This window comes from Serinus canaria, chromosome 3 (genome assembly GCF_022539315.1).
Source record: "Serinus canaria isolate serCan28SL12 chromosome 3, serCan2020, whole genome shotgun sequence".
Lineage (NCBI taxonomy): Eukaryota > Metazoa > Chordata > Aves > Passeriformes > Fringillidae > Serinus > Serinus canaria.
The window spans coordinates 36,161,853-36,187,937 of record NC_066316.1 but is presented as its reverse complement, the minus strand read 5'-3'; the positions used below and the strand labels follow the sequence as shown (position 1 = coordinate 36,187,937).

At 36.6% G+C, this 26,085-nt stretch overlaps 1 protein-coding gene across 1 annotated transcript in view; it reads right to left on the bottom strand.

Annotated features, from left to right (window-relative positions):
• SMYD3 (SET and MYND domain containing 3) overlaps window positions 1-26,085 on the bottom strand; it is a 380,180-nt gene that overhangs the window by 313,365 nt on the left and 40,730 nt on the right. Inside the window, exons 2-5 of the mRNA XM_050973100.1 lie at window positions 21,530-21,593; window positions 15,239-15,346; window positions 14,083-14,140; window positions 9,658-9,794 (exon numbers count right to left, since the gene is read on the bottom strand). Of these exons, the coding sequence (XP_050829057.1) occupies window positions 9,658-9,794; window positions 14,083-14,140; window positions 15,239-15,346; window positions 21,530-21,593 (367 nt within the window). The remainder of the gene's footprint in view (window positions 1-9,657; window positions 9,795-14,082; window positions 14,141-15,238; window positions 15,347-21,529; window positions 21,594-26,085) is intronic.

Here is a 26,085-nt window from a genome sequence, read left to right as displayed (position 1 = left end):
AATTTTATATTTGTGAGTGCAGGCAAAGCACAAGGTTTGTTGACAGACTGAAGAATATTCTTGTGGAATGTGAGGAGGAAGAAAGTTTTAATACTGCAGATTTCTATTTTAAACTAGAGAAATACTGCCAGATTTCCAAAAGTGATTATAAAAACTTTAATAAAAGCTCACAATTACTTTAAATTCAGAAGGGAGATAAGCTCAAATCCATTATTTGCAGTATCTATGACATTAGGGACACATTTCAATGAACACATTTAAAATTTCAAAAAGCCCATATATTTTCAAAGGATCTGTAAGAAGAAATACAATTTATTGGTAACTACAGACATGAAAAAAGTCTAGTCAACATTTATATAATCAGGAGGAAAGAAGGAGGAAAAAAAATTAAATCACCTAGGCAAATTAGGATGATTTTCTAAAGGGAATATTCCTCGATCTGACTCTCCTACATCTAACTTACCTGGGGACAGCATGGGAACTTCCAGTGTAGCTGTGTAAGGAGAGGCAAGCAAGAATGGTATGGCAAACCATCCTGGCAGAGCTCTTGCACCTTGCTTGCATGATCTGCTGCCAGCCACTGTTGCAGAACATCCATAAGCACTGTCATGTACTGTCATGAAACTATTTGAGACAGCCTTTGTCAGCTGCAGGTTGCTGTGGCACAAGCTGAGTGATCTCAGGCCAGCTGACAGTGCAGCAGTGCTACAACCACATTGTGACAGCTGCTCACCCATACTAAAATACAGGATCAATTCAATCATCCTATTGAGCCAGTACCATGGTCTAATTGTTTCTTTCTCCATCTTATGTCTACAACAAACTTAGGAGTAGTTTTAATGAAATAGAACATGATACACCACAATTACTGTTAAAGCAAAAAGATACACTCATATACTGGGGAACAGGGAGAGAACACACTTTTCAGGACTGAATTCCATGTACATAGGTATATTTAATTGACACCCACTGAAATGCCTACATGAGATACAACTTGTTGCACCCTCAATTGATACTTCAACTGTTACAGCTATTTGTCTCTGCAGCATACCTCAGACAGATATTATCCTCATTTTCAGAGAGACTCTGAAGCAGCTCAGAATATAGGAAGTCAACAACAGCACCACAAACACATGGTTCCCCATCCTGTACTCCAAGATCATGGTATTTTTCAACTGGCTATCAATCTACCACAATGCCATTCTGGATGAAAAAGAGTTTTGTTCCTTTTCATCTATTAAACATGTTGAACAAGTCTCAGAGCTGATTAATAATCCTTCCACACAAATTCCTAGCTCTGCCACAGCCAAAACAAACAAACAAAAAATGCTTTAAGCAACCCCACTGCAGGTCATCCTAAAGACAAGGATAGACCAGTTTGCTGCCAAAAGCATTATAAACAGGTATCCGGCTTATTCTCCTCAATCAGAGGCTTTTAAAATTGCTGATAGAGGATGCAAATGGTTTTAATTTACTACTCAGATCTTTATTAAACATCTCCATTACCTTGTTTCATGCTGGCTTTTCCTAAACATAAAGATGCCTCACCCCACACATTTTTTTGCATGTACTCCAATTGCTACAACCACTAAAGCTTTTTATCATTACTGCTTCCACTTCATTTCCATAAGGGTGTCAGAAAACAGGCAACAGACTGATGTATATCACATGTCAGAGACCACTGGCTTTGTAAAAAGTGTGTTTTGTGGATATGCTCTGAGGATAATTAGGCAAATTAATGGTAATTAACATCCTGGCCACCTGGGTTCTTTTCAGTGCTACACAAAAATATAAAATCTAAAAAAATTAGAAAATAAATAAATAAATGTTTAAAAACTCAAACTGTTGCAAAATGACCTACACTACCCTGCCATTTATTTCTCTAAACTGTTTTCTGCCATCTCACTACTTTCAGCTTAGCCCAACAGAAGAAGCATCAAGTGAACAAGAAGTATACAACCTTCCCTTCACACACACCCCCACCCCATGCTGGCTTGCTCCAGTCAGCAACTTTTCTATCAGCTTATGCTTTTCAATCTGTGCTGAATTAACTTCCTTAAAAATTAGTCTTTCTGCTTCCCTTTACTCTTGAAGAAAAAAAGCATGCTTTCCTATGACACAAAACCAAATTATTACAAATTCTACCCAACCACTCCTTGTAATATATTTTTGCTTTAAAACTCTTCTACCTCATTTTCTACACCTGGTACTTGTTATATAGTTTGTAAAACAGATGGTACATGCAACTAAATGAGAGGACCCCAATTATACCATAACTTCAATTTGAAATACTGAAGTCTTACAGTTTTACTTTCACTGTAACAAGCTTTGTTAGCAAAAGCTTACATTTTAATCGTAATCATGTACTTTAATTTAAAATCTGATAGAATGTTTGAAGCCTTGTTTCATGGTCTGGTATAATACCCTTTTGGTCTTCAAGGTAACTACTGTGACTGAAAATTAAGATAATTGCTATGGAAGATTATCTCCCGAAATTATAATTCAATGGGGAAAAACAGAAAATCATTAAACCTGAAAAATCACCTTAGACAAAAATAACTTCATGTAGTGACTCAACTTTAATTTGGCGAAGTAAAGAGAGAGGAGTCTTATCAGACTGTTTATCACCCTTCTTCTAGAGTATTGCTGCAATATTTCTCCTATTTGAGTTAAAAAATTACTATTTTTTCTCTAATCTCTATTCACCCTATTGCTCCTAAAGCTGATGCACGGTGGTTGCCACTTCCTCTGCAATCTTGACTTCAAGAAACAACATTGAGCTAAACAAACATCACGAGAAATACAATGCAAATCCTAGCAGCAGTATAGAACTATTTCTGAGAAATTTAAAAGATACAACCTAAGATGTAGGCTATTAAAAACAACTGTGCAACTATTCCAGTTGTCTTCACACTTGCTCATAGTTCCATTGTAGAAACAAGCAGCAGACTGTGACTGCTACACTGTGGGGTGGGACAGATGTGGTTTGGTTCAGACTGCCCTACAGAACTCCAGTGAAAAGGCAGCTATAGGAACACCTTCTATTAGCCTTAGTTTTCTTAAAATACTTGTCTGGTACACAAGAAAACTATAAAGAATTGTTGCTAAATCTTATTCAAGTTCTACTTAAGTAGAACTACTCAAGTGAAAAGCATTATTGCCATTTAACAGACATGTTGAAATCACAGATCAATTTAAATTTAAAATAAGGTCAACTTGGGATTTTCTGCATACTCCTATGCTTTCGAGAGCAGCAGAATTGAAGCACAAACTAGTGCTTAGTTTTCTCCTAACACATTTAATTTTACCCATTTCCTTTGAGTTTGGGTACTGCAGAGGCTGATCTTAGTTTGTTCCCCTCTTGCTAGATATTACAGCAATTCAGAATCAACAATACATGTTAGGCAAGTGACCATTCACGTTTTCTCAGCACAGCTATGAACAACTATCAGAATGACTTCTGTTATGTTCCTGTGGAGTACACTGGAAAGAGAGTACAGGAAAATTCTCCTGGAACTATTTTGGCAGTAATTAACACTGTATTTCTAATGATTGCAAGTCAGTTCTTCACAGTTGTGTGAAGTTTTCGATAGCTTAAAACCACATGCACACACAAATGCAGAGTCCATACTCCCACCAAACAAAACCTTATCAACTAAATCAACAGCACTATAGGTAAAAAGATAATCACAAATCTCATGCAGTAGACTTAATGATGGCAATAGTCAGAAAAAAAGGTTCCAATATAGTTTGACGAGCAGGAATATATTCTTACAACTCTAAAAAAAAAAAGAAGAGTCAAAAAGATTAACAAACACAAATGTATGTTAAGCACCTAAGCTTAACCAATGTTGTTTCAGGTATTCCTGTAAGTTATAAGACTTAGGCATTTACAATAAAAAAAACTATCAAAATTAAAAGGTTTTTGCGAAATAGTTTCCCGGGCCATGACTAAAGTAAATTTGTCAGTACTGGTCTTCAATTTACCATGAGACAGGGAAGCAATGTACATTAGCTTTGATTTACACAAAGAACAACGACGGATTAAACATGCACTTGCTTTTTTCCTGCCTCCAGGAAAAAAACTTCACAGCCTCCCAATCACAGAGAAACTGAACCAGTGCATCCAGAGTTAATTAGATTAGCAAGTCTGGCATCAGAAAGCAACCTTCACCTGTATGTCTTTAACAACTCTTAACATGCTTATAACTTAATCCTAATATTTCTTTGGACTTTCTTGATACAAATCGATTTTAATTTCCCTGATTCCAGGAATTAAGTTAACCAGTGACTCCTAAGTAAGAGTAACCTACTGAAAGCATTTCTTAAGAATATCTTGACCAGGCAGATGTATCTTGTATTCCAAGGTCTTCCCAGAGAACACTGAGCCTATAAAATCTGAAGGAGCAATGTGAAGATGAAACACACTTTATCAGTCACATCATTAATATCTCCTTCAATCTGCCCATAAAACAACACACAAATAAATTACCTTAATTTAGTATTCAGGCTTTACAAAAGCCAAATGACACTGCTCAACTCCTAGTTCTCTTCTGCCTATGAAGATCCATACCAAAATTTTGATAGGATAAATAAACAAAGGATTTTAAAGAGACTAGGATACTTTGCCTCTTGAGGGATGTTCCTCTGCACTTTACTTAAAGTAGTAAGTCCTCCTTACTATTTATGTGCAAAACAAAACCAACTACACCAACAGCCTAAACAGACAATTGGCCTTCTGGTTAAAACTTGTGGGCACAGAGATTGGCCTACAGCATCAAACCTGTATTCTTCTTTCCTCTTATGTCAATATCACAAACCTCAAAAAAGTGAGGCAAAAAAAATTAATCTGACATAAAAATTGCACACATGTTTCTAATACATATAGACACTTCTTTTTGCCCTGTCCTAGATTTACAGCTCTACAGTCATTCAGACCTGTTTTTACTTTTTGACCTGTGTCAATTCTAAACTGACCTGAAAAGGAAAGAGTAGAACAGCACCTGAGAAGATAGTGATGAGCAGTCCATCCACCACCTGCATTAAGAGGACTAGTCACCTCCCAAATATACAGGTGTGTGACCTCTCCAGTGAACTAAAAGAATGCAGCACACCTACTTTCAAGGTAGAATCTGCTCATAACAAAAAGGTGTCAAGATTGGTACTGCAAGAAAGACTGAAAATTTCAGAAAGCTAAAAATTCTTTGTCTAGTTCCTATCATCCCAGATGTGGTTAAAATACTGTCCAGAAATGAAATTTTGCACAACAGAAGAATAAGGGAGACTGCTGTTTCAGGGTACCATCTCTGTTCTATGTGCTGCCTTTTTCCCAACTTGAAAATGAAACTTGAGAGAATTTTAGAAAGAAGGCAATATAAAAGAGGATCTTTAATGGAGGCCTCCAGGGGCAGTTATGGGAAGATGTCCACAAAAGCTCACCTCCACAGGGATGAGTACATATTTATAGGTTTTAGGAAATTAGCATAATTGATAAAAAGCACCAATTAGGAGGACAAGTGGTGATTCAATTTCTCCTCCAGGTCAAGCCCCTCCTCTGGAGCCCCCCCCTTCAGCACTAGGTGTGCTTTGTCAATGAAATGTATCTCAAAGAGTTGTTCTGGGATTTGGTTTCCAGGAAGAACCAAGATAGCACTGGGGCCTTGTACCTGCCAGGGCTTGGAGCTCTGGAATCTGCTTTGTCTTTCTGCTAAGGGAAAGGCCATGGAAAATTACAGGGAAAACCAGCCACCAATACAATAGGCTACAGAGCTACAAAAAATATGTGTGAAAAATATAGAGAACATATAAAAGGTAAAAAAAGGCAAACCCCAAAATGGCATGCTATGGGGTTCCCTAAAATCTTCCTTTCCCAAAAAGTTTATGAACAGTTTAATCAAAATATCCTCTAGAAAACTTCTTTTCAATAAAATTCTGGTTTAAGTTTACTAAACTGCCCTAGAAGTCTGCTTGTAGCAGTTCATTAACTGTCACTGGGTTTTATTTTATTATAGTTTATCATTCTTAGAAATGTGAGGACCTGAAATTAGGAGATCTTTAAAATGGCTATCATACTAGCACACATCAGAATCTCTTTTATTTCTCATTGTTGGAAAATAAATCTTCAAACTGTTTCAAAATGCACAAAAAGTGAATTCTGACACAGTATGAGTAGTTGCACTTCTATGTAAAACACCAAGCCTATATTTGGTCTAAAAGAAGTCATCTTAGGCCTGATTCCTGTCAGTAGAGTCACAGGTTTATGATAGGTACAGAGTTTATTCAATGTCTTTAAGAGGTCCACATTATTCTGTCTGCTAGCATTAAAAGAACCATAAATGCATACAAAAATTTTATTTTTTATCCTACATCCACTAAATGTCTCAAAGGACTCCAGGCCACCTCCTCACACATGTAAGTAAAAGCTGAGGTATAAAAAGCAAGGACTGATTTTATCTCAAGGTTATGGAAACATCATTAAACCATAAAACCACGCTGTCAAAAATTTATCTTGACATTAGAAAATGTCTCAGTGGAGTTAAAGCCTTACCACGTAATTAGCTGCAGATAATTCTGTTTAATACTGAGGATCAGAATTTTAAAACAGTTGCAACCTTGATAAATGGCACGTTAAATAAACTGAAGCTTGCAAAAAGTGATCAGATAACAGAAATGAGAAAATTCAACTCCAGCTCAAAGGACAGTTGGTACAAAAGCAAATTGTCTAGTAAGGACAGGGCAACACTGTCAGAAAGATGGTGCATAACCCTTCTGAAACACCTCCCCATCCAGTACAGCTGGTATTTTCCACAGATCTCACGCAAATTCTGCCCCCATGGAAAGAAGTGGCCAAATTTTCTTTGATTTTCAGTGGGAAGTTTCTACAACTGCACACTCAGGAGGGATTCTCTGCCTATTAAGCATCACAGGCAAGCAAATAAAACTATAATTAATTTTCACAATGAGAAGAGCAGTGGACAGCAGAGAAGGAGGACTGCTTAAAAGAGCTTCCGAGAAGCTCTTTTGACCTAAATCAGGTTGGAGATTTTCCAAGAACCATCTGGAATATAGTCACCTCACCACAGGATAATTTTTCTCTTTTGTCTGGCAGTCTGTTTATTTTCCTTCTTGAGAATCCAGCATCAAACAGAATAAAAAATAACCTTTGACTGGATGTTTTTGTGGCATGCAATGAAAGAACTGATCCAAAAAAGTTCAATGTTCGAATAAGCACCTACTGAACTTGAAAGGAATGTTGGAAGTGATTGGGAAAACAAGATTACATCTTGAAGTTATGTATCTGTAGAATTTCTTTTTTCTATTGACCACAGAGGGAAGTCATCACAGCTGGTCTTCTCTAGAGTTATACTACAGAGAAGAGACTACAAAAGTCTCTGATAAGACTTTACAGTTCCCAAGTCTTAAATTTTACCTGCTGAGAATAAGCATCCCTACTCAGCTTTAAAAAAAAAAAAAAAAAATTGCACGGACATCCAGCTTATCTTCCAAAGAACATTCCATGGGAATGGCAGAAAACATCTGCTGCTACCTCCCTAGGGATGGGGAAATACTAAATTAATATTTTAATACACTATCACACTCATAACAAACTCGTTTGACAACCAAATTAGGAAAGCTGTAAAATGCCACATGGAAAATTAGAGAGTGACAACAAGGTCCTACAAAAAGCTTGACAGTTGTGCTTGACTGAACTCTGAACAAGATACTAATTTTACTCATGCAAAGCATGTGGCATGTTGACTGTTCTTTTCTCCCAACCACTCACCTGTCCAGTCTGATTCTCCCCTCCCTTCTGCCAGTTCTTTTTAGTATTAATGATATCAAGTATGTGTACACGTGACAGATCTATGTAATTTGCTCTCCATTTTCCCAGAGCAGACTATCACACAGACTAAGCAAAACCAGAAAAAGAAGGAAATGAGCCCTAGTTTAACGGACAAAAAAACCCCAAACAAACAAAAAAACCTTAAAAACTCAGCATTTTGCACTACATGCAATATGGTGGGGAAAAATTCACAGTCAATATATAAAAAATATCTTTGTGACACCAATGCTACAGTAGGGCAAATGTTGTTATTAACAAGAGCATTCCCAGTTCTCCAGTTAACAAAATATGGAGCTGGAAAGTCTTGGCTTTCACTCTGCCCTTGGTGGCCACTTACAATACATGGGAGGGGAGAGGAGATGCACATATGTGCACATGCTTGTGCATGTGTGTACATAAAAAAATTAAAAACCTTCTGCACTTTCTTCACCACTGTTCCAATGTGTTTAGTAGTCATCACACTGTTTCTGGAATGCCACATGGCCATTCCCCATCTCAAGCTTATTATTATGTAGAAGGCAAAAACATTTGGAAAGAACTTCTCACAAGCAGCAACTCAGTTCAAACTGAGAAGGCAGTGATCATCTTCTGATAAACAGTTTTATCTTCAGCTGCACAAATTCCCTACACCAGATAACACAATGTGCATGTTTCATGTGAAATGCATCTGACAAAGCTCAGGCCAAATCAGCATGCCAACACAAGACAATACAACAGCTTGAGTGGAGATGAGGTAGTACTTAAAGGGTTTTATCTATGCACCCTTTTCACTGGGTCTATTTCAGACTGTGTACCAGATTTTTCAGGTAAAATTGCAACTTTGCATCACAGCAGTCTAATCACCAATCAAAAAAATCCAGAAAAACAACACAGTTGATTAAATCACTCCTACTCCTGTCCACAGGAAAAAAAAAAGTTTAACTCTGCAAACAGACTTCTTTTAAATGTTAAAAAAATAATTTATAGCATTTTTATTTAATTTCTCCCAAAGAGGTTCTTTCTTTTATTTATAGCAGTAAAAAAAAAAAAGTTATACTAATGCTTACTTCATAAGAATACACTTACTAAATAATCAAAAGATAAATCTTATGGCAGAATTTATCAATCAAGTAGAAATCAAAAAAATTAAATGGAATTAAAACTATGAGTACTCTTCATATAAAACATTTCTGCTAGCATTGTTTGAATTTAGCTTCTTGAATTGAAGGTAATAAAATATCTATACCAAAAGCCAGCAATATTTAGTTAGAAGCACAATAAACATTTTACATACTGTGGAATCTAATTTTAAATACTTTATATGTCACCTTCCAGGATAAATAATCCACAAAGCCTCTAGAAAAAGCAGGTTGTAGGATACAGTACTATCACAAACACTAGCATATACTTTGTCTAAATGACAAAGTGGGATGGGAGGATATCTACAAATATATTTCATTTTGCAGAAAAAATTTAGGCTGAAGAGTGATGTTATATATTCTCCATTACTGTGAAAAAATTACTCAGTTTGATTGACTGAATTATATTTGAACTTTCTTAGTTTTTTTTCTCAACCAACAACTTTAACATGATCATTTTAAAAAAGGAAAAGAAAAAAATATCCTCTGGCTACTGTTTTAATTTTGAAGTGCTGCAATTATATTAAAGTTATACTTCTACTTAAATACTGACTGAATAAAAAAAAAACAGTTTGAATTCACTTTGTCATATATCACACTGTGAATGTATCTACTGAACTCCCACTCAGAAATAAATCGTGATCACCAGGAAAAGATAATTTATGAGCTGTCAAGCAACCAGATTTTAACACTTACTTTTGTGAAGATCTGAAAAAAGTCAATTGCAGGTGGCAATTGAGACTCATCCTGGATCTCAGTTTTCAAATACAGTTGCAAAGTCTGTGCAAGGTGCCTGAGGCCATCTTTCATTTCTTCACTTAACCGTTCAGCGTCTTATTGGGAAAGGGAAAAAAAAGTAGACCATGTCATAAACAGAACATTTCACCAACGTTTTGAAAACATCCAATGGCAGCCATACAGTCCAGACATTTCCAGTCCAGGAATTAATCTTGACAGAGGGCAATTTTGACAGAGGGCAGACACTTCTCATTTTTTGTGACAGCTACCTATCAACACACAGCAGAGTTTATCAGGTTGCTACTGCCAAATCACATGAATGCGACAGCAAGTTAAAGATCAAAAGCCAATAGATAAAGCAGATGTGTAAGCAGATGTAAGACATTACATCCAAAAATTAGGCATCTGGGTTTGTAACATTAACCACATTAGAAATATGCTTGGAACTTTATACAGCAGTACATACTTTTATACTGCATTCTCCATAGACGTGTCAGAAACACTTTATGCTAGCAGATGAAACAGAAAAGTATTTATGAACAAAAGGAGTTTCATACAGAGCAACTGGTAAACAATGAATATGAAAGAATAATAAGCAATTGTCACTTTTTTTATAAAGCAGCTCCATTCATGTCTTTCAGATAGAAATCCTGAAGCAGAAAGAATCATAGTGCCTCATTTTCTAATTAAGTGATCGTGCATGTACCAGGTCTCAACACAGAAAGTGAAACTGCTGCTGCCCTAGTTCACTGCCTGACTACCTGCTTCACACTTTTTCCTACCAGTTAGTACAAAATGGAGAATGTGAAGCAGAGCATATTCAAGCACCAGTCTATAACAAAAGGCAGAGATTTATGATGCACTATGAATCAATTCTATCTCTGCATAATGTTGAATTGTTATTTTATTATAAACACCTTTAGATGCTCACAGCACTACCCAAATGCAATTAACAGCGTGGATGTTTGCAGGTGATTTTGTAGGCATGAACGAATGTAAATGTTAGAAATTCAGATATGTATTTCATAATGCACAGAAAATCTCTGGTATAGAAAAATATGGTATCTATGAGGACTGTGTCTTCAAGAGAAGCAGCAAACTTTTAGATGACTGAAACAATCAAGTTTAAAAAATATAAAAGAAAAATTATAAACACACACTTGCATTTCTTATATAATATCCCTTTGGAAACAGAAATGTTTTTTCCTTCAAATGTAATTATTCAACACAACATGTGATTTACCTTAAACTATCTATAATACATTACAAAATGTATTATAACAGAGAGAAGAAGGCATGGTTTGTTTCAGTATTGGCAAATATAATAACCCTAGAGTAAAGAAGAGAAATCATATAAGAAGCATGTTACAAATGGACACTGTAGCTTAGGACAGATGTGAACATGAATACCAAAACCAACTGGAACTTCAGGGAGAAGTGATAGAGATGGAAGCAGAATGCAATTATCCACACTGGAATCTATCCAGGACATCAGAGCTAATGATCCAGAAATAAAATCCCATGGGTACCTTAATGGAAAATGATCAAGACCTGGTTTTCCAAGCACATTTTAAAAAGGCCAAAAGCAAATTGAAATTAAATTTGTGTATGTTTGCAGTTTTTGTTTTTAAGGAACTTTTGTCAATTGTTTAAGGAACTTGGTGTGGGAGACAAAATGCAAAAAAAGGGCTATGAAAAATTTTCTAAATAAGGCATGGGGATTTAGTTATGTAACTCTGGTTCTTACACAAGTAAAGTAGCAAAATATCTGCCCCATAATACAGCACACAAACTATTTTCTTAATACTAAGTCTTAGGAAGCAAAAACAAAGATGATTTCTGAATTGCTGTAACATAGGGAGCCCAGAGAACTAATGAAGGAAGGAATTGTCTTAAGATAAATGAGAACTAGCAAAAGTAACAATGCTCAGAGAGACCCCTCCTACTTAATCTGAGTTTCAGGACATATAAAGGAATTTCAAGGAACCACGGAGATTGGAAAAGAACTTAATAAAGGGCTGGATGCCTCCACATGCTTTGTGGTTTTTCATGTATTATATGTTTTAGCAGATAATTATTCAAAAAGTGTATAAAACGCTTCTATTCAGTTCATATGCCTACCACACTAAAAACCAACCAGCAGTATAAAGTAATGTGGAAAAGTAATAATGTAAAGCAAAATCAGACAGCATAATGTCAATAATAATTTTCAAAAATAAAATATTTTTGAAATTACAAGTGGGGGGTAAAACCCCAAAATAAGATTAAAATAATATCAATGAGAATTCTGTCACATTTCTGATTAGTGTTTAAACATTATCTGCTATTACAAAGATGCTTCCTGAAAATGTTTTTGTTTCAGATTACAGACTGTATTCCTAGTTCATGTGATCTGTTCAAAGAAATCTTTTCTCCTATACACTTCGGCCTCTAATGCAAATGCATTTCTGATTTTCCTACAGCTCCCACTAAGTACACCAAGAAACAAAAGCTTTATCAACATCATTCATAAATTGTGCTGCAAACAGGGAAATTGTTATGAAACAACAGGAGCTTTTGGAGCATGCAGAGGCAGCAAAAAACATCACAGCTACTACAAGTTCTCACACCAAGCCAAAACACTTTTGGAATACTTTAACTCTAAAAGCATAGAGACCATCTCTCCACTCTAAAAAGGAAGCCAGGAAAACAACACAAGTAAAGAGTTAGCCAAAACATTTACATAAGATTATGCACAGGTCATTTGTACTGTAGCCTGAAGTATCAAGTTCAGCTAATGTGTTAATGTCCTAAACACTTGGTGCTGTGCAGTTAAGAAGATTCCACAGGAATTGTTATTAAGACCCAGAGTAGGTACAGATGAAACACTACATGTGGATCTCTCATTTGTCTTCTCCTAAACTAACTGGCTATGTAGCAGCTATTTCTGTATCAGTGAGAGGACAGTCATCCCATCTGTATCACAGGCCATATCACCATTTCCTTCAGAATGAGAATTTTAGCAGAAACTTCTGGCCCCTCTACAGACTTTTGTACCACTTAGCCATTGCCACTCAGGCCTGTTCAACACCAAGCTTCTCCCCAGACAACTTATCACATTATTCCCCCTGTCTCCAGTCAACTCAAGGAAAGCTGAGATCATCTCCTGAAGGGTACTGAGAAACCAGTTTGTATGGAACAACCTGTTACAAAACAATCTTTGCCCACACTAGAGACAACTGCTGAATAAGTGATCAATATTTAATTTTTAAAGAGAGACTCTCCCGGTCCAGTTCCTCCTGCACCACTCTTGAATCAGCCATTGGTATAATAAAGACTCTTTCCTTGGATCCCAGCAGTGTAATGAAGCACAAAAGTCCATAGTCTACATCATTTTAACTTAATTTGAAGCATCTGTTTTCCATAAGCCTTTGTCACACAGATTGAGACTTTCCATTGCAGAAAAATCACTGTTTTAAATAACTGAAATCTATCCATTTTAATTTGCTGCCTTGTTAAGGTCTTTTGCCCTTGCAGTTTGGGACAAGGCAGCAGAATGTCAGGGTGTTCAAAAGTAAAATTATTACTATGTGTTGCATTTTTTATGTTTATACTGGTTTTATTTCTAACCATACCCATTGGTCAAGCTAGTTTGTAGCCAAAACTCTGAATAATACTAAAAAACATTGAGGTAATCAAAATATTCACATTACTCTCCAGAAAATCCCTCTAAACAAGATGCAAAAATGAACCAAGGATGTATTTCTTCCTTTCTAAGTCTTTAGGATGCCACAAAATATGAAAAAAATGTTTCCTATTTCAACATTTGCTCTGCTGAGAGTTTGTAATGAGCATCTGTTTCTACCCAAGCAGTTGAAACTTGTGAAGCCACAAAAGTAATAACTGCATAATTTCATCTTTTTTCTCCATGGAAAGGTCACATAGAAGAAACACATACACATACCCCTTTTAAATTTACCTTTCTTTCCTATTCCTGGAGGTCATGTTGAAGCTTTATGCAATAACACATAAGTATTAAAAAAGTAAAACCTCAGTGTAAAAGTATAAGCACTATTGTGTATGTATGTAGAAATATTGACACTGTATGTAGTAAGGCAGACATTGGGTAAATTAAAAAATGAAAAGGCAAGGTGTTCATTGTAAAATGTGAAAATAAAAATACTAAAGCAAAAAAAAAAAATCAGGAAGGTTTTGCTTCAAGACAACAGGCATGTTTTTCCTTTTATCTTTGAAATAACTGTTCTTTCCCACAGGGGTTTTCACCTTTGATTCTGTTACTCCACAGAGCAAACCTTCAGAAGGCAGGCTGCAAGAAAATCAGATGGCCCTTTTGTAAAGCAGACCTGGTAAGTATTTCCTGAAATCTGGCTGGCAATTACTTACTTGACTGAAGATTGGAAAAAGAGTAGAGTCTCTCAGAAGGGCATACTGATTGTCTGAGCTGTAGAGGAAAAACAGATCATTAACACTCCCATAGCATGTTTTTATCCTGCAAACACTCTACAAGACTGATTACTCCATGTGATAAACGTGTAAGATAATCTGGTAAGGCCAACAGCATCAACACAAATCCAGGATTTTGCATAAACTATCCTAAAAAACTAAATTTCTTTGTTGTTATAAGACTTTCTACTAATTTCTTTTTTTTTTTAACACTTTGGCAGCTTACCTTTAGTAACTTATTTAGCCCTTTAGAGCATAATTGAAATCAGATTATGAGGTTTGTAGTTTCAGAGTTCCTGTGACTCTAATTAATGCACAGTATTGCTAGGTACATATTTGCCCTTTAAAAACTGTCATGCACGAACTCTTTGAAACAATGTATAAAATAACTGTGAAATCATATTTTATCACCTCGGATCACAACAAAGGCCTGCACTTTTATTCAACACAGGCAGAATCATAGCAGGTTCAGCAAAAAAATGAGCAAATCCCTTTTGATTTACAATCCCACACATTTATAAGCTGCTTAAACTATCAGAAAATTTAGTCATGTAAAGCAATCAAACTGTCGGAATGTCAAACACCCAGGACTTCCATGAGAGTTTAGAAAAACATTAAAAAAGGTGATTGAGATTAAGAGGGTGCAGCATGGAAAGCATGGCATTATGCCCTCTAAAGAAAGGGCTAGCTACCAGTGCTTCTGCCCTTACTGCTCATTCAAACAACACCTAATGAGGCTTCCATTAGGTTAACAGAAAAGCACCAATAACTTCAGTACTATTGAAGGGAAAACAGTGTCTCCCCCTATGTTTTGCTTCCAGGCAGGAATAAGCTTAGAATGCTACCACATAGCCATAGGAAAAGAAAGTCAATAAACACGTCCCTTGAGCTTAGTAATGTCTGTTTTGGAATCTCTTGATCCTTTCAGTATTTCTGCAAATTAATCAGTAAACTTGTAATGCAATTTGCAGCCTAATTTTTTTCAGCACTCCCAGTCACTTCAGCCTTGTAGTTCATAATTGCATTAATAATGTAAAGTGAGAAAGTATTTACCAGAATTTGCTGCACTGAATCAATCTAAAAGAACCTCACTTACTAGTTTAAAAACAATCCTTCCAGCAAGTCTGACAGAGTCTGGAGGAAAATTTGGCACGATGCTCTTAAGACACTTGCATTCCTGCTTGTGGTCCAGCCAAGCTTCTTTCTATCAGGATATTTTAAAAAGGAAGAAAAAGAAAATCAGGTGCATTTTATTTTACATAACCTGTATCCTACTTTTTTTACACGTACACACATTTTATATACATATAGTTATCTATAGTTATATACGCACACAAACATGCTCAAAACAATATGCACTAATTCTCATTTGTTGTGGCATGAAGCAGCAACAGTATATAGCATATTAAAACAACAGGGCACAACAAAAATTTGGTACAATGACAAGTACTCGGAACCAAGGGCTTCTGAAGGTGACATTTTCTAGCAAATATGCAGTAAGGAAAAAAAAACATGAAGCCAGAAAACCAGTTTCTGTTAGGTGAGTGCCACAGAGAAAATGATTGTCTAATGTTAAGTACATGTTCAGCAATTAAAGAAAAAAAAGATAAAATGGCAGAGCTATGTGTAAGGGCACATCAGACCTGGAGATGCTGACATGTGAGTTACAAAGATTCCAAAGGCAATCACACAATTTTTTCCTAAGCTGCATTTAAGTGAGGGAATTGTTTCAGGTAACAAGGCATCAGCACCAGTAGTGTTTATTATATTTAATTCAGGATTTTTTCCCCTGTGGCTTACATGTAATAAATAAATGGAACTACTTATTTCTTTCAGATACATGAGAGATTTGTGATTTCATTTCTTTTACCCATAACTCTACAAGGCGAAAAAATGACACCAAGAAGGCATTAATCCAAATACAGTTAGTGTCACATGCTGTCTGGCAAATAAAAGTTAAGTATTTAGTGCTGAATAGAATTATCCTTGTCTAGAAAAAACAAAGTCATGCTTGTAAATGTCCAGACATCGTTCTGTGTAATATATTTATATTGGCATTTTTATCCAACTTAAACTAAAAATGTCCCTAGGAGTAAGCCTTTACTGTCAAATTTTTTCCTCTACATAAATGTTGCACAGAATTTTAAACATGCTAGAGGTGACATCAAAATGATTAATAACTTACCCAACCGGTATAGCACTAATGAGATGAAATATTCTGGACCACATAGCATCACATGCCATGTTTCTTTGAGAGCATTCCCACGTGGTAAGAATAGTTTAAACACACAGTGCTCTTGTGAAAAAGCACTTTGTCCAAAACTGATGCTAAAAAGGAATCACTCTGATTCCTCTGCAGAAGGAGCTACAATAGAATGGGGATTGCCTGTCACTTATTCCCAAATCAGAGAGAGAGAGGAAAGGTCCAAATGCAATAATATAATGAAATTCAAAAATATTTCTTCTTACTAGCCATAAAAAATGGATACAAATTACAGGACAATTGAAAACAAAGATTTGTGACCCTGGAGAGACCTGCTTTTAAAGTCAGTTTCTAACAATACTTCTTGGTTGGACTTATGTTAGTATCACATTTCCTGGCGGAAGGGTTTTCTTAATTCTGTGTATCCTGGCTTTCAGTCAAGGTTTTATATCCTATACCCAGCTCGAGTAAAAACACTGTCATGCAGAGACATGGCCACCTTGTATGACCTTTCTCCTCCTTGCCAGGGAAGGTCTTCCAATTTTGCAAAGATTCATTTTTCCCCTGTTAGAAAGGAACACCAATAGAAGGAGGCAAAGAAAGGCAAGTGAACAAGGCAAGGTTTCACTACACTTAGGAACTTGGAAAGAATATCTTTCTGTTTGTCTCCTCCCAAAGCACTGTCTCTCCTTCAATCTCAATGCATCCCAAGTGCAAATCCTCAGGCTTCACCCAAGGGAAAATGGTCAACACCCACAGAGATAGGTGCTACAGAGATGGTGTAGCACAGAGCTCTTAACTGGTGGCAGATTGAAAGTCTGCCCACTGAACCAGCACCAGACCAACTCCAACAGCTCCCTGCACAAGCCAGGATCACCTCCTGCTGGCTCAGGCCAGGGGCAAAGACCCCTCACAAACGCCTGCAACGTCTTGCATATTTTCAGCTGAGCCATTTTGCCAAGGCACATCCAATTCTTTCACAGACATATGCTACTGCTGTCTCCCTTTGGAGCCTGATTCTCCAAATGATCCTACAGAAATGTTGATGACAAAGATTTTCCTTGTCTTCTATGCAAGATCACAGAAAATTAACGCCTCCTGCAGATTAATGTGCTAATAAAAAGCTGTTAAAGACTAGAGATGATTTTTAAAAAAAAAAAAAGATATTTTAAGATATTTTTCCATTGGAAAGTTTTGATCTCTTAAAAGCAAGTAATCTGTCATTTCCAAAAATTTCACAAAATGTCTTTTTTTAATTATGATATTTTAATTTTATGACATTGTTTCAATGATGTTTGACAATATCACATTCTGAATTCTGCCTGAAATTATTCTTCTATTTTTCAGGGATTATCATCTATCTCATTGGTCCCCAATCCATGGGATATACCACATTAATAAACATTGCCAGGAGTGATCACAACAGTGATTATGAGGAGCGGTGGATGTGATAACCCTACCTTTGGTGAGACATCCAGCCAACATAACACTGCTTGAAGGAAGGCAGCCCATGAAACTAGGCATCAACCAGTGGAAAAAGGACTACAACAGGGAAATGTCAAATAGGGGCAAAAACCAATTAAGTCTGAGTGGAAAAAAAAATTTAAAGCAAAAAATCTATATGTACTAAATCCTGAAATCAGAATTCAGTTGCAAAAGTTCAGCCCAAAGAATCTCTTGTGATAAGTTCAAGTTTCACATTTCTAATATATTTTAAATTAAATTAAATCAGCTTGCTTCAACTGGCCTGAAAAAAAAAATGGGATTTTTTTTTTTTTAATTTGGAACAACTCACTCATAAACATATTTGAAACAGACATTATGGAGATTTGTAAAAAAATGGGTATTCTGATTTGTTTATAGATTTTTTTCAGAACTACTAGCTCTGCATACATATTCCCTTAAAAGATAACTATTCTCACTGCAAATTACAAAAAGAGAGACATTTCAAAGACGTTTCTTCCCCTTAAGGTTAGTCTGAAGATAGTTTTTTGTACCACTTGACATTTTAAAACAAATGAAGATTTTTACAAAACATTTGCAGCCTAAAAAAATTTTCCTTTCGGTACACTCTGAAATATAAATCCAGTTGTATTTACATTGAAGTTTCTTTCACAAAATCCACCATTATTCTAGACCCAGTACACCTATTGAATTAAACTTTTAAATTCAGGGTTTTTGTATTAATTCTGTTTTCATATAATGCATTAATTACAAAACTCCAGAAAAATTAAAGGTTTTAAGCCTAAGTGTTTTGAGTTGCAGTATCACACATTCAAAAATAATTAAATTATTCTGCAACTAAGTGTGAACTGCAAATTCAACTGCATAATTCGCACTTCAAAGTTATCTGTATTTATAAAACTAAAATAGTCCTGTTTTGCCAATATTCACTTTTTTAAATGTGCAAAATGCAGTTTCATCAATACCCTGCTGTTTATTTGTTGACCAATTAGTTCAATTAGAAGTGCACATGTTAATGAATTGCCCTTTAGCTACAGAGGCTAAGTAGGGCACAAAGCATTTGGTTTAGCTTTCCTAACAGCTGCTATAAAACCAGAACAGCACAATGGTTTAGCTTGCTTGTTAGAACAAATATGAATCAGAAGACAGTTCTCAAGAGCAGAGATCTGTATCACCTGTTTCAAGTCATCAATCCCAATAAATTCACTGCTTTGACTACAAAATAACTTCTTTTTTCCTGTTATTCTCTATTGCTACCCAGTATCATAGGATATTACATACATTAATTCAATATTAATTTTTTTATAGAAACAGTTCAAGAAATTATGTAACTGCCAATGCACAGTGTGTTAAGTGCAGATTCCTTTTAGCAGCAGTAGCCTGTCTCACTGAAATCCCTACCTACCACGGATGAAATCCCTATCCCCAACTACGGATGGCTTCCAGCATGCAAACCCCAGAGCTGGAAGCACAAAGCAAAGACACTCAAGATGGCTTCAGGCTATCCCTTATGAATCCTTGAAGAATGTTCAGACAGTTGTGCTTCTCAAAGAGGAAGCTCCAATTCTTACCTCCATTGCCTCTACACCTAAGTTGAACAGGTTATTGCATTACACCTTGCAGATTTGCTTTTGCAGGTCAGTGTCAGCAGTGTCTCATTTCATATTAGAGACCTGCCAGCAGAAGCTTTACCAATGACTCTCCTAGAAGATGTTTTAAACTTACCTTGCAAATACTCCAGTCTTTTATAGTCTTAATGGCCATGTTTTCCTTATGATCTCCCATAATAAATCTACCTGGGGCATTATTATTGCTGCTACAGTAAGCACCTAATGTATGTTGCACACATTTGCCATACAATGAATCAAAATGACAGATCTTCCTCTTTTCCCTCTCCATATGTTTTAATCCCCAAAAGGAGGGATTTGTGGGATCTTGAGAACACTACAGATTATATTAAAGCAGAATTGTTTCTAGAAGCACGTGATACGTGACAAGCTCAGCCCTGAAGAAAAAGACTTGGGGGTATTGGTTGACAAGAAGCTCAACATGACCCAGCAATGGGCACTCACAGCCCAGGGAGCCAAACGTGTCCTGGGCTGCATGCAAAGCAGGGAAAGGGATTCTGCCTCTCTATTCCTCTCTGGTGAGACTCCACCTGGAGTCCTGCCTCCAGCTCTGGCAACCACAACACAAGAAGAACATGGAGCAAGTCCAGAGGAGGGCTACAAAGCTGACCAGAGAGCTGGACCACCTCTCCTATAGAGACAGGCTGAGAGACCTTGCAGCAGCCTTCCAGTACCTGAACGGGGGGAGCCTACAAAAGAGCTGGAGAGGGACTGTTCACAAGGGCATGTAGTGGTAGGACAAGAAGAGATGGCTTCAAGCTGAGAGTATACGTAACTTAGACATAAGGAAGAACTTCTTTACTGTGAGGGTGAGGCACTGGAACAGGTTGTCCAAGGAAGCTGTGGATGCTCCATCCCTGAAGTGTTTGATGCTAGGTTGGATGGCATGCTTTGACCAATGCTTTGAGCAACCTGATCTAGTGGAAGGTGGAACTAGATGATCTCTAAGGTCCCTTCCAACACTAACTATTCAATGATGATAATGCTTTCATTCCAGGATTGTGGGAATGAAGACTTAACTTTAAAAGTTATAGAGTATTACTGCTAGTCTACTTTGACCAGTAGCTTCAGCTTCTTTTCTTCAGTTTTCTCTCTTTAGGAAAAGGAAAAAAAATTGCACACACATCCTCCCCCAAAAAAATCAACCACTACCAACCCTCGGCCTCCCAACAGCAACAACAACAACAACAACAACAACAACAAAAAAAAAAAAAAAAAAAAAAAAAAGTGCAAAACAGCGAGGAACCATTAGAACCATTATTTCCATTATATAAAACTTCCAAGTGTTCTACAAGGCAATCCTCTATATCAAGTCTTATATAAAAGTTGAGATTTGAGATTTTAAGCCTTTGAGAACTTTTCACCTTTGAGAAATATTTCATAGGATAGGATCACAGGTTACCTCAGGCTGAATGGATCTATGGAGAGCTCTAGCTGCAAAGCAGGGTCAGCTCTGGGGTCAGACCCAGCTCAGAGCTTTATCCAATAGGCTCTCCAAACCCTCAAACACAGAGATCACACAAACACCCTGGCCAGCCTGTCCCACCTCTTGGCTGTCAAGAGTTTCCTTGTATCCCATGCAAACCTCTGGTCTTTCAACTTATGCCTGCTGTCCCTTGTCCTCCTGCCATGCATCACTTTTCCCCTTGAAAAACTCCTCAGAGATGCAGTTTTCCTTAAAGCCTTCTCTTCTCAACAGATTCTTGACCCTTATTTCCTCTTAAAAAACTGGAATATACAATTTACCATTTTAAAAAGTACTCCTGAAATACAAATTGTTTTACTGCAGAATTGACTTAGAGCTTCCAGTCTACAGACAAGCTTAGGAATTATTCCTGCCCCTCTCACCAAGTACAGTCAAACAGCACACATTTCAACTTATTTTTGTCTTTTGTACTTATCAGAATCTCACATTTCTAGCTTTAAAAATACTCAGATAAAACAAGCCAGCATTTTTACCCACCCTGTCCAAAACTACAAATAAATTACAGTTTGGAGGTATGACAACATGCAAAACATACAGAGACTGTAAAAAAAAAGTCTTCAAATGCCTATTTTCTTAAACCCTTTACAGCTGTTATTTTTATCTTACCTGACAAGATCTACCACAGTATTTAGCAACCTTGCACTGAGAGCACCTGAGCAGATTTTCATTCCTGTTTAGAAAAAAAAAGAAAGAAAGAAAAACGGTTGTAAATACAGATAAAGTTTTGCATTTATCCTTCTTACCTAACTATCAATTTCCAAATATTCCAAGTGACAAAAAAAAAATCTTTAAAACAAGAATAGTCTAAAATGCACTGTAATGCAAGAAGAATTTGTACAGTTATGTTCAAAGCTATAGTCACAACCCTTGACTTGTGTTACTCAGCATCTCTGGGGCCATTTTGGACCAACAGGAAAATTATCAAATGTGCTTTTTGTCATGTAGCTGTAACTCTGAGGAGTTTGATTTTGTAGATAACATCATAATTAGAGCTGTGCAATACAGCTAGCTAATCTATTTACTATCTGAGCCCTATCTTAAGCAAGCATCACTATCTGTCTTAAACAAGACCTTGCTGTGAACCTGTGGCTGTGACACCAAATTTTATCTTTATAACACAGTCCAAAGTTGATATGTCAGCAGAAATTTCTATTCTAAGAAAACACTTCTGATCAGTGGACAGTGAAAACAAAATAAAAATTCATGGGGGAAGTATAAAAATCCAATGAAAACTAGGAGAACTACCAGACCTATACATTACAATCTAAAGGTTAAAAGCACCTCCTGATTTGTAGCACTGTTTTCTGATACTGTCTTAATTTAGCCATATGACTTAAGAAAACATTACTGAAGTTCTGTACACTTTTAGACAGTAAGTAAGCATTTAATGTGAAAGCACACACAGAGCAATTCTTGTACCTCAAATGTATAAGTAAAGATATTTACTCTGGGTGAGTAAAAATGAGACAGATTTTGAGGCTTCCCTTCCCTTTCATTTTCCTGTAGAAGATACTGAACATGATGCATTATTCTAGTAACATTGCAAAGTGTTCATTCTCATTTCTTAACATGCAAGGTTGCTTATGAGAGTTATGGTCATTAACTAGGCTGGGAAAACTCCATGGGTTTTTGTTGCTGTTAAAACCAAAGGTGAGCAATTTACATTACAGACACAACAATTATCTGGGCTCTGTGGACAGCACAACCCTTATTACTTCCCCTCAGAATTCCTTCTGGCCACCCCTCTGATCTTAGTGAAGAAGCACAGGTACCTCACTCAGTGCCACTATTCCCCCTGTGAGCTGCACAGGGCTGAACATGGCTCACACCCAACAAACTATCACCAGGAGTCATTCCTTAGTACCCCCTTCTCCATCCTTCTATAAGGCAAGGAAAGAGGTCTCAATCATGCCACTGTCCCCTTCTAAAGCTTATTTTTTAGTAATGGTATCTTTAGGTTGCTATAGTGTTTTAAATTTAGCTGCCTCACATTTTATTACATAGATTAATTCAGCTTTCCAATTTAATTGGGAAATACCTGTCTATAACAGCCTATTTCAAACTGAAGGGGCAAGTTTAAGTGATCAGATGAAGGACTTGATTTTGCAAGGTCCCTGGTGTCTGCACATCAGTACCAGATGTGCTCACTTCACTTGCACTCCCATCTGATGCAACGAAAATACGTAATTTGCTGTCTCTGCTGTCACCAAGAGAAAACTCCTCTGCTGTTGTCAGCCATCTAGAGACTGTACACCACAGAGTCAGATTCCCAGACCAAATGCTTTACAACGTGGCCTTTTTTCACTTACACCACTCAGTTGTTCCCAAATCTCAATTTCTCTGGGTGACTTCAAAAAGGCAGAACACTATCCACCCAAAGGGCACATGCAAACCAGACAGACCCAGCATGCCCACAAACTTCAACCTAGAACTTCTGGATAAACAAAGCAGCCCACTTATTTCAGCTATGATGCCAAAACTGAAGACTAGGGGCACACCAGAAATGGAGCATCCATCCTCTAGCAAAACCCAACCTTCCCTTTCCCTCAGGTCCCACAAGTGAGAAAGGTATTTTGCTGATATATCAAAGTTTTACTATGTTTGAATTATTAAAAGTAAGAGCTGGTGCATTATCTTCGGACTCATAAGCATTTGGGGAGTTTAGACAGCTGCATTAATCAAAGATTAAGATGAGCATTAGGAACAGTTCATTAAAATCAAGTAAAAATTGTATTTGTACTGCATAAAACCCCCTATTTTGTCATGCAATATTTTGTAGGTATTCACACTAACTACCAGGAGAAAAGCAATTTATAAACATTTCAGATATAAGTAGATGTTTTCCTGCAGCATTCTTTATCCTCCCACCTGAAAAGCCAGCCCTTGAGACAAAAAATACTAGCAGCTGTTGGATTTCTATAAACAAAATCTAAAATCTTGTACATGTACAATTGGTTTTTGATTTTTAAGGTGCAATGCCTGAGGATGATTCAGAGCTAGAAACAAGTGTGAAATCTTCATTTTGCTAGCTGGGGGGAGCTGCTTCATCTTCAAGGTTGAGCAATGACACAACCTTAACCACATTGTGGTAGAGTAGGATACACTTCTCAATTTAGATTAGAAGCTCAAGCAAAAACACTTTGAAGGCAGACTTTGTTTGTTCTATATGTTATTCACCAAAACACAATAAGGAGTTCAGAGTTGAAAAAGGAGCATGTGCAATTTTAGTCCCAAACACACTGAAGTTCCACACAGTCCCAGCAGCAACAGGTGAGATGCAGATTTCCAAAGCAGAGTAATTAAAACTTTCTGGATGCTGAATTTAAAGGAATCAATACCCACAGCAATCAGAGAAGTCCTTCCCACAGTTTTCACATTCCTCCATGAGAAGACTAGATGCAATAACCTTAATACACTGCAAGGATATCTGGCCTTGGTATATCCCCTCGTAATTTTCCAAGAGATACCAGGATTTACTGGAATCATTAGTGTCAAGTCACCAACACATATTCCATCTTTCTTTTGTAACACAACTACACAACTAGCAGATGCGTTGCCACAAAGCACCAAATTCCCATAGCAACCTCGGATAACGTTAATATTTCCTTTGTATCCCTTGTCCCCAAGGGTTAACGATGCTGCAGTAACAAACACATACACAAAAATCTAAGCACCACTCAAAACTGGATCTTTTGTCAAACTGACACTTCAGTCAGATTATTTGAATAAGGCTACTCCCTCCTGGTGCCATTTAATGAATGAATTATCCATTCATCTTTGAGATTTCTTTGAATGACAAGTAGATGTAGAATGCCTCTCAGAGAGCTGAATGGTAGAAATGAAATCTAATGAAATCATTGCTTTCTTTTCCAATCCTGCTAATGAAATCATTGCTTTCTCTTTCAATCCTTCTTTCCCCTCCTGGACCAAAATATTCCTTTGTATTTATAACATCTCTGGATGATGTATTTGTATTTGTCTTTGTATTTATAACATCTCTAAGTGTAAAACAGCATGATCTAAAGTTCTAACTCTTATAACCTTTATAGTCAGATTCACATATTCATATATAGAGGATTTACATATTTTAGAACATTTTAAGAAGTAAGGCAATTTCCCTGGTATATTTCTGTCCTTCTCAATATTTTGTTGATGTCATAGGCTTTATTAAAGGAATTTTAAAGTCACTGTCAGATACTTCTGTGCACTTCTTATTACCTGTAAACTCCACCTGGAGATAGTATCAGGTCCCTTAAAAGGTATCCACTGCATCTCACCCAATGTGACTAATTTAATGGATGAGAAAATGCACAAAATTTGATCTAATGGATTCAGTTATACTTTAATCTCTAAAAAAGTTTCTGCTGCAACAAAAAAGGAAAGATGCACCTATAAAAAATAAATTATTTATTTTCCAACACAGTATAAACAAGATTTTGCAAATGACCACAACCCCTTATAAAACAAGCAAAAGTAAGCATCTTGGCCGGTTCTAAAACAAACAGCCAAAACAAAACAAAAAACAACAACAAAAACCAAACCCCAAAGTAAACAGGGGTTGTCAGTTGACCTCTAACATAGTATTATGGTCAGGTTAAGAATCTTTCCTCTAAGGAATGTGGTTATTGCTAAATCTTGTCATCATTACAGTCTACAAACAGGTAATTCTGTTCAGAATTAGCTTTTCCAATGTGTACTGAGAAGGCAAAAGAGCAACACCAAATGCAGAGGTGGCTAGAAGAATTTCCAGGAGATTGATATTGATAGGAAACAATAGAAAACTTATGAGAAAGGGAAAAAACAACTAAGACAGCTCAACCAAAATTGCCCCAGTGGGCACATCCTCCCCAGACATATTTTTTTTCTTTATTTTTTAACTCATGATTAAAATCTTGAGAAGAAGTTGAAGAGGTTAAAAAGGGGCTAGCAGGTCCTATCAGAGCCACACCTGCACTCATGTAACTTAAAAAATATGTGCACTTCTAAAAACATCACATAATAGTTTCTGCTTGCCAGGAAATGGCCTAATAAATTTCAAATACCACAACAAAGTCAACCAAATACAATTAGACTGCTTAATTTATAATGGCAATGCATCTACATTTCTCTGCTGATTGCAGGCACTTGACTTTCAGCCCCACTCACAAGATAAGTGTCAGATA